The sequence below is a fragment of the Pistacia vera genome, unplaced genomic scaffold (genome assembly GCF_008641045.1).
Source record: "Pistacia vera cultivar Batoury unplaced genomic scaffold, PisVer_v2 Contig767, whole genome shotgun sequence".
NCBI classification, from domain to species: Eukaryota; Viridiplantae; Streptophyta; class Magnoliopsida; order Sapindales; family Anacardiaceae; genus Pistacia; species Pistacia vera.
This window is the reverse complement of record NW_022196631.1, coordinates 98,164-110,378: the sequence shown is the minus strand read 5'-3', so window position 1 is coordinate 110,378 and position 12,215 is coordinate 98,164. Positions and strand designations below refer to the sequence as shown.

Below are 12,215 nucleotides of genomic sequence, written 5' to 3'. Positions count from 1 at the left end.
AGCATTGTCATGTGTTTGTTTATCACTAGAGTGATAGATTAAAGCAATAGCAGACAATTAATTATCTAGAAAATATATAATTATTTAAAAAAAATTAAATCAAGGGTTATGTCTTATCAACTTAATTTTTTAAGAAAGATACTATCTGGTCCTCATAATCTTTTAAAAACAACCCACTCTGAATTGGATGAGATTGAAATGTATTAAATATAGCATTGTCATTGATAGCTTGACATAAAATCACATTTTGTTTTATTTGCCTGAGTATCTATCCACGTTTCTCACGCACTACAGGTTTTTACTTGACATCCCTAAGGTTTAGGTAACAAACCAAAAAAAAAACCCATGAGTTTCATCATGAAACACTTACACCCTTATAATTGACAGAAATTTTTAAAAATTTAAATTGGATACTACAATGACTTATTACCCTTATTTTGTCTCTTTTGACACAATATGAAGAATTTAATATCTAACATTTGTTACAAGATGAAATATTAAATATATTAAATGATTTAAAAGATACTAAACTTTAACAATTATAACACATTTAGGAAATAGAAACCTTTTTTTTTTTTGGGGCTTGTGTTGTCACTCTATCACAGGACGTAAGTGTTTTCATTATTAAACTACAAACGTGTAAGCGTTTCGTTCTGAAATATGCAGGTCTCCTTGATCTTTCAATAAATCTCAGGGTGTTAGAGAAACTTCTCACACTGCTGTTTTAAGTTATTAACACACACACACACACGATATACATATGATATATATATATATATATATATATATATATATATATATAGATCATTCTTGTCTTTATAGTACAGTACTTGCCGACTAATTAAGCTTGTATTTATTTTCATTTTGTACGTAATATTGAAAGAAATGTCATTGATAGCTTGACTTAAAACCGATTCATTTTTATTTGCTTGACAATCGACCACGTTTCTCACGCAATAGATGTTTTTACTTGACATCCCTGTGGTTTAAGGAAAATCTAAAAAGCCCCACATGTTCAATGAAACACTTACACCCTTAAAAATGAGAGATACCTTGTGAAAAAACAATTCCACACCCACAATGACTAATATATCCTTATTTTTTCTCTTCTTCCTCAATAAGAAGAATTTAATGTCTAACATTTCTATCCTTTGCTTACCCAATATAAATAATGTGTTAAATGGTTAAAAGTACTGAAGTTTGAAAGTTTAAGACAATTGGAAATGAAAAAATTGGTTTTTTTTTTCTTGTGTTGTCATTCTATTACAGGGTGGTAATTGTTTCATTATTAAATTACAAACGTGTAAGCATTTTACTCTGAAACATGTGGGTCTCGTTGATCTTTCAATAAATCTCAGGGGTATCAATAAAACCTCACACAAAATATTAATATTTTAAGTGATTTTTAGATTTTTTTTATTGTAGTACTTATCGAATAATTAATGCTTGTATTTATTTTCATTTTGTATGTAATATTTAAAGAAATGTCATTGATAGCGTGACTTAAAATCGCATTTTTTTTAATTTGCTCGACTATCGATCCACGTTTCTCATGCAATAGAGGTATTTCCTTGACACCCCGGAAGTTTAAGAAAAAAATAAAGAGCCCCACATTTTTCAAAATGAAAATCTTACACCTTTAAAATTGAAATACACTTTAGAATAATGTTTAATGTACTTTATAATAATGTTTAGCATATACCTTGTAATTTTTCTTATAACTGATTATTTTACGTGAACATTTGAAGTGATTGTACTAAATATTACATCAATAGCAAATTGATTCTAAAATAATTAGTTTAATTTTTTTTTAAAGTAAATTCATGTCTTTTTTCTTTTACAATAGTCTATGCCTAAAAGATGATGAAACTACTTTATTATTTATGGAAAGAGAAAAAAATATTTAGGTTAAAATTAAATGATGAGAGGATATATTTTCAAATCCGTTAACAATTTCAAATGTGTTAATATCATTAAAATGTTTCATTTTTGTGGTTAATCTTCAAGTTCCTTTCTCTCTACTAATCGCAAAATTTGTGGACAACTAATTTTTTTGACATTGAATTGGATGAGATTGGATTGTATTAAATATAGCATTGTCATTGATAGCTTGACATAAAATGACATTGTGTTTTATTTGCTTGAGTATCTATCCACGTTTCTCATGCACTAGAGGTTTTTATTTGACAGTCCTGAGGTTTAGGTAACAAACCAAAAAAACCTCAACATGAAACACTTACACCCTTATAATTAACAGAACTTTTTAAAAATTTAATTTGGATTCTACAATGACTTACTACCCTTATTTTGTCTCTTCTGACACAATATGAAGAATTTAATATCTGACATTTATTACCCAGTTTGAAAGTTATAAGACATTTGGGAAATTAAAAAATTGGTTTTTTTTCTTGTGTTGTCATTCTATCACAAGGGTGTGATTGTTTCATTATTAAATTACAAACGTGTAATCATTTCATTCTGAAACATGTGGGTCTCGTTGGTCTTTTAACAAATCTCAGGGGTGTCAATAAAACCTCACACACAATATTAATATTTTAAGTGATTTTTACATATTTTTACCGTCATTCTTGTCTTTATAGTATCAGTACTTATCGAATAAGTAATGCTTGTATTTATTTTCATTTTGTATGTAATATTTAAAGAAATGTTATTGATAGCGTGACTTAAAACCACATTTTTTTTTTTCTAATCTGCTTGACTACCGACCCACGTTTCTCATGCAATAGAGGTATTTTTCTTGACACCCTTGAAGTTTAAGGAAAAAGTAAAGAGCCCCACATATTTCAAAATGAAAATCTTACACCTTTAAAATTGAAATACGCTTTAGACTAATGTTTAGCAAACACCTTGTAATTTTTCTTATAACTGATTATTTTAACATGAAAATTTGAAGTGATTGTACTAAATAATACATCAATAGCAAATTGATTCTAAAATAATTAGTTTCATTTTATTTTTTTAAAGTAAATTCATGTCATTTTTTTTTTTTTACAATAGTCTATGCCTAAAATATGATGAAACTACTTTATTATTTATGGAAAGAGAAAAAATTATTTAGATAAATTAACATTATTATAATTTATTTATTTGCTGTTGAATGTTGGCCTATATATAGAGGTCTATAAATATGTCCGGCTTAACTTTGAAATTTTGTTTCACTCTCCTCCTGTTTGTCTTGAACTCCGTCTACTATTGTTCTCCACGTCCTTCACTTCACATTGAAACCTTTCTTTTAGCTACGAATTGCATATCCCACTCCCCAAAACTAAAACAGGCAAGTCTTTCAACCCATTTTTTTTGTTTTCTATTTGTTTCTTTTGTTGAGTTCTATTTTCTTATTATTTCATTAACCCCATGTATTTCACCTATTGCTACCCATTTGTTTGAAAAATTGGACCCTAACCCCCATTAAGGACGCCATTGTTAATCAACAAATGACACTTGCCTTTTTTAATCCAACCCCCCAACCCTCATTACTCAGAAAGATGACACTTTGACCCTTGTTCAACTCGAACAACCAACCCCATGCGTAGCCGTTGTGATCAGTGGCCCCTCTAGCGGCTTCCTTGAGGCCACTAGAGGCTTTGTCTATTAATTTTTATCTTTAAAGAATTGGGATTGACTAGAGGGTGGTTACTGGGGATCGCCACTGTATTACTTACAAAAGCTCTTATAAAAATTAAGCTTCCTTGTAGGTTTGCCTTGATGTCGACAGGTGAATCCGTAGCAGTTGATATTCCTCAAGGTAAATTTTGATGTTACCTGTTGAAAGTACGTAAAAAGTGATAGATTTTAAATTGATTTCATTTAGAGGCGTAACCTGAAATTCTTTTTTATCTCGTCTATTTTTTTTTTGTTCCAATACATTATAATTTACAAGTATGGGAAAATTATAGTCAACCTTATTCATATCACTAAATACATTTTCTTAAAATTAGAGATTTTTTATTATAATTATAAGTACCTAGAGAATTTTTTAGAAAGGCAGAAGTGATTTAAAGTCTTGAAGTAGAAACAAATCACGAAAATGAATTAAACGAATGTTTACAATAATTAAAGTTATCTCTTGATAATATTATAAAATTTTATTTGTTATTATATTCTTTTCTTTCCTATGTGTTATAATATAATTGTATATTATAAGAGAATTAAATAGTGATTATATTAGAAGAGTTGAAAAACAAAATATTATTGATAGATTGCGATAAATTGTTTTTTATTTTCTTTTAGATAAAAGAAACTTAGAGAGATGGACTGATGGAGAAAGATATTTAAAATAATGAAAAATAAAAGAGATAAGTGTAAATTGTAAAAAGTGAAAAACAAATAATTTTAAAGGTAATTGTATATCATCAAAGATTTAATAATTTAATAATTGAATTGATATGAAATCTTATAATATAACTTTGATATTAACCCAAAGTTTTTTCTTTGCTCTTGCCGTTATATGATATATGTTTATATACATAAATGTAATATCATGAAACTTTTTCTTGTTTCAAATATGTAGAACCGAACGAGAGAAGAAGACGCATGATTTCGTATCGAGCTGCACTACGTGGTGATTGGAAGTATTACATAGATGAAAAAGAAAAAATAAACTTTGGGGCTACGATCTCTGATAATGAATATACGGCTCTCCATATTGGGGCTACTCTAAAGTCCTGCAAATTTGCTAGAAAACTGCTTCATGAGCTGGATGGATTAGAGGATTTAGTTGTGAGAAATAAATCTGGCAATACGGCTTTTTGTCTTGCTGCTGGATCTGGAAAATTGGAACTTGCCATGGAAATGATAAAAGTTGCCCAGAAAATGGTAAATGAGAAGAAATATGGAAACTTAGAATTGGCAATGATAAAAGAGAAATATGGAAACTTAGAAGAGGTGGAAAAGATGAAGAACAATGGAGAGTACTTAGCACAGGTGAAAGGTAATGAGGAAATGTCACCACTTTTGTTGGCAGTTCTCTTCGGCCATGAAGAAATTACATATTGGCTTTATCATCTCACTAAAACTTCCTTAAAGCCTCCTGATCGGGTCGAATTGTTTCTTGCTCTGATAAAAAATGGTTTTCACGGTAAGACTACCAATATTCTTTACATTGTTTTGACTTTAACTACCTAAAAAATTATCATCTCAAAATTTCATATATAATATAATGTGACTAGGTGAATATATATTATATTTAATCAATTAGTGAATACCACATTATTTATGGTATAATGAGATAGGTGATATAACTTGTCAAATTAATCAATTACCAATTTTGTATCTCGTTGTTTGGGACAAAGATCAGATTCCTACTTTATAAATGTTACATTACTCAACCTTTTGAATTTAATTACTTAATCAGATTTGTTATCTATGATATGTCCATTTACTGCAACTACATTCTGTTTCACCATTTACGGCAAGCCCTCTTATTAATTAGATTAGTTGAAATAATATTGAATGAATATTTATCATCTTATCACAGTACATGTCATTTATGAAATTGGATCAAAATTATGATAGTTGATCAGAATCAATCGACCTATTATGACACAAGTGGTAGTTTCTTCATATCTTAGAGAGAGTTTCTTGATCTTTGTGTTATAATATTAAGAAAGATATATAGTTTCTCAATAATGAAAATTTCTAAACATCTCACCTCTAATCTTTGGTATCTTGTGAGCGCACAAAAATGAAGATTATTAAAATATATATCGTAAAATGTTCTTACTCGTGTTTCAAAATTAATGCACAAAAATAATGATGCAATTTACTATTCACAATTAATTGATTCTACATTACCATGATCTTGATTTATGTCTTTCCAGAATTGGCGCTGCAATTGCTAAAGGAACACAAAGAGTTAGCTACTGCTCATGATGAAATAGAGAAAAAGGAAACAGCATTACATGCCTTGGCTCAATTGCCTGCTGCCAATCAACAAGGAGTTTGGAAAAGAATCAAGAGATGCTTCAACCGATGTCAGTTCTCTTCAATCTTTAAACTCTTTACCATGCCTTGATTAGCTGTATTTTTGTTTTGGAATTTACAATCTAATTTTACATTGTCATGAATTGTGATTTAGCTGTATGAAGAAAGAAATAAAGGGAGAAATAGGCAGTTTTGTTGGGCCATGAAGAATGAAGGATCTATTAGTACTTTCTTACTTTTATTAAGACATAAGAAATAGTTTCTGTCTTGATTTCTTGATATTTGTTACTTTGTATCTTATAATAGATATTAAGAAAGAGTTTCTCAGTTTTGTGAAGATTTTTAAAATTGATTCATCTCAACATCTGGCCTTTGGTGTCTTGTGAGGGCACATAAATAAAGATTATTAAAATATATATTGTAATATCGGCTACACAATAATGGTTAATTTATCAATTCTACATCATCCATGATGTTGATTTTTGTCTTCCCAGATCATACGCTGCAATTGCTAGAGAAATACAAAGAGTTGGCCAATCAACAAGGACTTTGGGAAAAAATCAAGAAATGCTTCAATCGATGTTAGTCCTCTCTAATCTTTAAACCCTTCAGCTTCAGCATACCTTGATTAGTTATATTTCACATTTTAAATTTATGCAATAATTAAGTTGCTAATTTATCTTTCACATTTTAAATTTATTGAAATATAGAGAACCATATTCTTCCCTTTTCTTTAAAATGAACTTTGGTTATCTCAGCTTAATTTTTCTGTGAAGTACTAAAGTTGGTTCTACCAAACTCCCAGTTTTATGCAGTATTGAAAAGCAGTCCCCAGAAATGAAACTACTCCAACGCGTCTGGGAACTAGCTATGGATAGTCCTGACTTTAAGAAAATTTTAGAAGTTGCCAAAAAACAGATATTTGTTGCTGCAGAACGAGGAAATATCGAGTTTTTAAAAATACTTTTTCATGGATATCCTGATTTAATATTCCAAAAGGACGATAATTGGCCTAGCATATTCCACTTTGCTGTTAAAAATCGTCACTTGGACATCTTCAGACTCATACATGAAATAGGTTCACTCAGAGATTTTATAGTTTCCCAAAAAGATAAGGAAGACAACAATATCTTGCATCTGGCTGGGATGTTGGCACCGTCAGAACGGCTCCATAGCGTATCAGGAGTAGCACTGCAAATGCAGCGAGAATTGTTGTGGTTTGAGGTGATTATCTACACCACTCTTTTGTGCACTAAACTATTTTCTTAATTCATTGGATCCATATTTCATAACATTTATATAATTGTAGGAAGTGAAAAAGCTTATGAATCCATTTGATGCTGAAGCTAAAAATAAGGACATGGTTGCTAAAGCTAAAAACAATGGAAAAGCATTGGAGAAAGATAAAAATGAGGATGGAAATCCAACGGATACTGAAACTGAAAAAGGAGGAGAAGGATTGGCAGATGAAACTGAAAAGAAAGATGGAAAAACTCCTGGAGCTTTATTTAGTGAGCAACACCAGAAATTAAAGGAGGAGGGGGAGAAATGGATGAAGGACACGGCAAACTATTGCATGGTTGTGGCAGCACTTATTACCACTATGGTTTTTGCTGCAGCTTTGGCTGTACCGGGTGGCACCAATGCCGAGACAGGGACTCCTCATTTCCTTAAAAAAAGTTCTTTCAAAATTTTTATTGTATCAGATGCGATTTCACTGGTATTATCCACTTGCTCCATATTAACCTTCTTATCCATTCTCACTTCCCGCTACGCAGAAGAAGATTTCCTTAAGCCGTTGCCAAGAAAGTTGCTTGTTGGACTTGGAACACTTTTGTTATCAATGGCAGCAATGATGGTAGTGTTTTGTGCAGCTATTTTTATTCGCTTCAAAGATGGAGTGGTATGGATTCCCATTCTTGTTGCTGCAATTGGTTCTTTGCCAGTCATCTTTTTTATTATACAACAAGTGTACCTCTTTATTGATGTGTTGGGTTCAACCTATATTAGAGGCTCTATCTTCAAGCAAGGGGAGGGTACTCTTTTCTCCGAGAAAGGGAAGGCAAATGAAGTCTTAGAAGAGAAGATAACTTAGTATCTTCAACAAATAATGCTGTAGTTCAGGTGTATGCATTTAAGATTTATATAGTTGTCATTGTCCATCAGAACACTACTATTTCTTGTAAATAAATAAAAGGGACGAGCAATGTCTGGTATTTGAAATGCAGTTGAGGGCAATGAATAATGTCACAATTCTAAAATTTATTGTATTATAACTTTTTGTATGATAAATAAGGGGTAATTCTTATTTTTACCCTTCAGTTTCCCTATATTTAAATTTAAAAGTTCCAAGAAAGAATCAAGGATAGATGCATCTATTACTCACACTCCACTATTTCCCTAAAAAGAAACTATAATTTAGGATGTTTCACTTCTACTGCTCAACCAAGGAATACTTCATTTCAATGACAAAATCCTAAAATATTTGAGAAACGAAATCAAATGTGAAACAAAGGGACAAGATTTATTATTTGACTTGAGGTATGTACGTCTTAATTGATTTTATTCTTTTCTTTTTCGCCCTAAAACTGAGAGTACTAAATTAGAAAACGATGGACAAATTATTGATATGGTTAATTCAATTTTAAGTATTCTTATTCTTTCACAATATTTCTTCTCCACTTTAAATTATGGATAAGAAAATGCGGTTGTTGGTATTACTACTATGGATAAGAAGTTTTGATATGTATACAACTTTGATTCTGGGAAATTTGGGTAGTACAAATGATTATACAAAATTTAATAATCATACAAAATTAAGTTATTGATTTTGATCACTTCTTTGGATCGTCAATCTGTGTCCTTAAGAAGCCTCTATTGTACAATGCATTCGGATAGCGGTGTCCGAACACGATAGAAGCTTTGATAATGATTTGCAATTTATTTCTTCTAAATACCAGAGACCACCCATAGGAAGCTCTTGTAACGATTGAACCTGTTGCTCTAGACGAATAGGCCACTTCTGTTCCGGAAACAACTTAGCCTAACCAAAGGTCAGACTTTCAAACTTTCCCAAGTCCTCAATCGAGAAATCTTGCTTTAGAGGTGCTCTGTGCATGCGGTTGTCAGGAGCTTTCTGGTTACCACTGTCAGATGGTGTTGTCTGCCTGTGACTGTCAGGAGGTGGTGCTGGTTTCGGCTGTGTCATCGGTGGAACAAGTTCAAAGTTCCTGATGCTGCGTCTCATAAATATTGGAGGAATGCAATTAGGTGATGATGAACTTTCTGTTACTGGTGTTTGAGGAATGTCTTGCTCATAAACTGGTCGAATCCCACACTGTTTCACATAACCTTCAGCATACAATGTACCTCTGGAGAGTATATAAACAGCAGCATGAATGGCTACTACCCCACTAGGCCACTCTTGTTTATAAAACAGCTTGCTTGAAAAATAGCCCAGCCAAAGGTGGTGATGATCAGACTTCACAGTTTTGGAAGTAGAGATGATGAATTTGAATTTATAATTCCTTGAACCTATGCTTAAATGGCATTGAATTTTTGTCGCATTTCCTTCATGCGAAAAACCAGGAACTTTAAATACCACAGACAAAGCGAATCCCATGAGTTCATCACGTTTACTGAATAGTAGTTGGGTGTCTACTGAACTCTGATTACTCCAATCACTAAACCACTTTGAAATTTCACTTCCAAGAAGACAAATATGAAATTGAAGAGGTTGATACTGAGAAGATCGATAACGAAATTCAGGATCAGAAAAGCGATTCTGCAACATGAGCTCATGATTACCTAGATTCTGGAACATGAGATATATAATGAGTATCAATGATAAGCGTGCATAAATGAAAAGAGAAATGCTGGAAATAAAGATAATGCTACCTGTGGCTTTCTTAAGAGAACTAATTCTGTCACAATCTTTAAAATCAATTAACATAGACATTACATCTTAATGATCCTACATGATATATATAAACACACCAGACAAATCTATGTATAGGATGTCCTCAGAGATTGTGTGTATGTGCATACTACGGCAAGATAGAAAGCTTGGAAGTTATGTTGCTGATACAATGGCTTCAGGTCTCTTTCCTCTCTCTCTCTGTTGATTATTTTGATTATTTCGCTGTATGTACAATTAAAAAAATGATACTGACTACTCATAGACTACAATGATATTGTACTCAAAATAATCAACAGAGAGAGAGAGGAAAGAGACCTGAAGCCATTGTATCAGCAACATAACTTCCAAGCTTTCTATCTTGCCGCGATTGTCGACCCGTATTGAACAATTAAAAAAATGCAGTGCAATGTATGTACAAGTGCTCTGTTTTAGGGCGGTAGTTAATGTTTCCACATCTAAGGAAGCACAGTTTTCTGCCCCAACAAAAAATAATTTTGGTGGAAGCTCCGGCAAATACTGAAGGCATTGCCAGTTTTTCAGGAATAGCATTTTAAGATTCCCAATCGTACAATGGAACATGGTACTTCTCTAATTGCAGTACCACTTATATCCAGCTCTTCCAAACTCTCAATTCTCCCCAAATTCTGGGGTAGTTTGTTCAATTTTGAGCAGCCATGAAGATTAAGAATCTTGAGATATTTCAAACGACAGATGTTGCTAGGAAAGCTCACAAGATTTTTGCCATTTCTCAAATTCAATACAATTAGCCCTTTGAGAGCTCCAACAGATGGATGAACCTTAGCAATCTTGTACAACCTTCAAATTTGAGTTGCCCAAGGTCTGGAAACTCTGTAAAGTCTGGTGTTCTGATAAGCTCATTGAAGTGACTAAAATCAACGGTTTTCAACTTTTTGAAATACTGTAAGTAAGAAATAAAAAAAATAAAAAATAAAAGCATTGCTTCCATAAAAATTTACCATATATGCAAAGAAATCAAAATAGAATACCTTTAGGTCCTCCCAAGGATATTCAATAATGTTGGGAAAAATATCAGGGACAAAACCATCCTTTAAGAGTGTAATTTCTTCCTTAGGTTGGTCAGGAGTACTTGTCTGTCTAGGAAGTGCTAGTTTTATCTCTGTTATCAGTGGGAGAAGTTCGAATTTCCTGAAATTGTGTTTCATAAACACAGGAGAAATGCGATGTAATGATGAACTTCCCACTTCTGGAGTTTCCTCAATATTGTAACCAGGACCCATCTATCCATTGTCTTGCTCATAAATTAAACGAATCCCACACCCTTTCACTGTACCAATGGGCATCATCGTACCCTCGGATGATACATGAAAGGTAGCATAAACATGTATTTCACCAGTTGGCAAGTTGTTTAGGGGAAACAACTCACTTGACAAATAGGTTAGCCAAATGTGGTCAAAATCAATAGTTGTGAAACCAGGGATGGCAAATTTGAAATTGTAATCCATTGAACCTATGCTTAAGAGACAATTTATGATTATTGGGTCTAATTTATATGAATAACTAGGAACTGCAAATACAGCACACATAGCAAATCCCATGAGTTCATCAAACTTGTGGGAAGGTACTAGGGTTTCTATTGAATACCAATCACTTGAATCACTGAACCACTCTAAAATTTTTCCTCCGGAAAGACAAAAATGAAATTGAGAAGAATGATTACAGAGATCCTACAACATGAAATTGCGAGCATTACTAAAAAGCATGATTATATAGTATGTGCCAACTATAGCCCATTTATTAATTTTTTTATTTTTTATTTTTTTGCTACAATTTCATTCTTACGATAGCATTCAATAGGAAAAACTTGGAAGCAATAAATGTGCTTGCTAGTTTTAGGGTGTTACAATATCAAGGAGTTAGTGCCATATTTCACATTACCAATACTGAAAAGCATAAGCTAATTTATAAATATTTGATTATCACGTACCATGTAAACTCAATTGAGACATGCAAATAAACCCTCTAACAATTGTTCAGAGATCACAGCTACGTTTCTTTCTATAGTTCTCCATATTCTCTCCTTTTTTTTTTTTTTTTTTTTTTTGGGTAAATGTATAGTTTTCCATATTCGTCCACTCCTTTCAGTTTTCTCTAGATCTCCTCTCTTCACCTCTTCTCTGAACATTAATTTTAATGTGTGAATCAAATTGGAAATTAAGTTGGTGTAGAAAAAGCACAGAGAGTTTGTGAATGTGTAAACTATTACAGACATCGGGTACTTTTGGGGTGTATATATTCCTGTTAAGTGTGAATCATCTAGTAATTATACTAATATAATACAGAAATGTTTTTATACAAAAAGATTGATAGTTTT

At 32.0% G+C, this 12,215-nt stretch overlaps 3 protein-coding genes across 3 annotated transcripts; 2 read left to right on the top strand and 1 right to left on the bottom strand.

The window, feature by feature from the left end:
- The first annotated feature begins 4,554 nt into the window (after positions 1 to 4,554).
- Positions 4,555 to 6,034, top strand: LOC116116226. Its single transcript, XM_031402321.1, has 2 exons — positions 4,555 to 5,098; positions 5,841 to 6,034. The coding sequence occupies exons 1-2, from the start codon at positions 4,555 to 4,557 to the stop codon at positions 6,032 to 6,034; spliced, it is 738 nt and encodes a 245-aa protein (XP_031258181.1).
- Positions 6,035 to 7,089: 1,055 nt separating this feature from the next.
- On the top strand, positions 7,090 to 8,038 carry LOC116116225. Its single transcript, XM_031402319.1, has 2 exons — positions 7,090 to 7,167; positions 7,253 to 8,038. Exons 1-2 carry the CDS (start codon positions 7,090 to 7,092, stop codon positions 8,036 to 8,038), a joined length of 864 nt encoding a protein of 287 aa, XP_031258179.1.
- A 948-nt stretch (positions 8,039 to 8,986) lies between these two features.
- On the bottom strand, positions 8,987 to 10,366 carry LOC116116224. Its single transcript, XM_031402318.1, has 2 exons — positions 10,178 to 10,366; positions 8,987 to 9,757 (listed from the first exon to the last, which is right to left on the bottom strand). The coding sequence occupies exons 1-2, from the start codon at positions 10,199 to 10,201 to the stop codon at positions 8,987 to 8,989; spliced, it is 795 nt and encodes a 264-aa protein (XP_031258178.1). The 5' UTR covers positions 10,202 to 10,366.
- Positions 10,367 to 12,215: the final 1,849 nt, after the last annotated feature.

Coding starts and splice junctions, on each gene's coding strand:
- LOC116116224 (XM_031402318.1), bottom strand. CDS start 10,201: ATGTTGCTGATACAATGGCTTCAG. Junction 9,758..10,177: donor TGCTGATACAATGGCTTCAG/GTCTCTTTCCTC, acceptor CTCATGTTCCAG/AATCTAGGTAATCATGAGCT.
- LOC116116226 (XM_031402321.1), top strand. CDS start 4,555: ATGATTTCGTATCGAGCTGCACTACGTGGTGATTGGAAGTATTACATA. Junction 5,099..5,840: donor GATAAAAAATGGTTTTCACG/GTAAGACTACCA, acceptor ATGTCTTTCCAG/AATTGGCGCTGCAATTGCTA.
- LOC116116225 (XM_031402319.1), top strand. CDS start 7,090: ATGTTGGCACCGTCAGAACGGCTCCATAGCGTATCAGGAGTAGCACTG. Junction 7,168..7,252: donor GAGAATTGTTGTGGTTTGAG/GTGATTATCTAC, acceptor ATATAATTGTAG/GAAGTGAAAAAGCTTATGAA.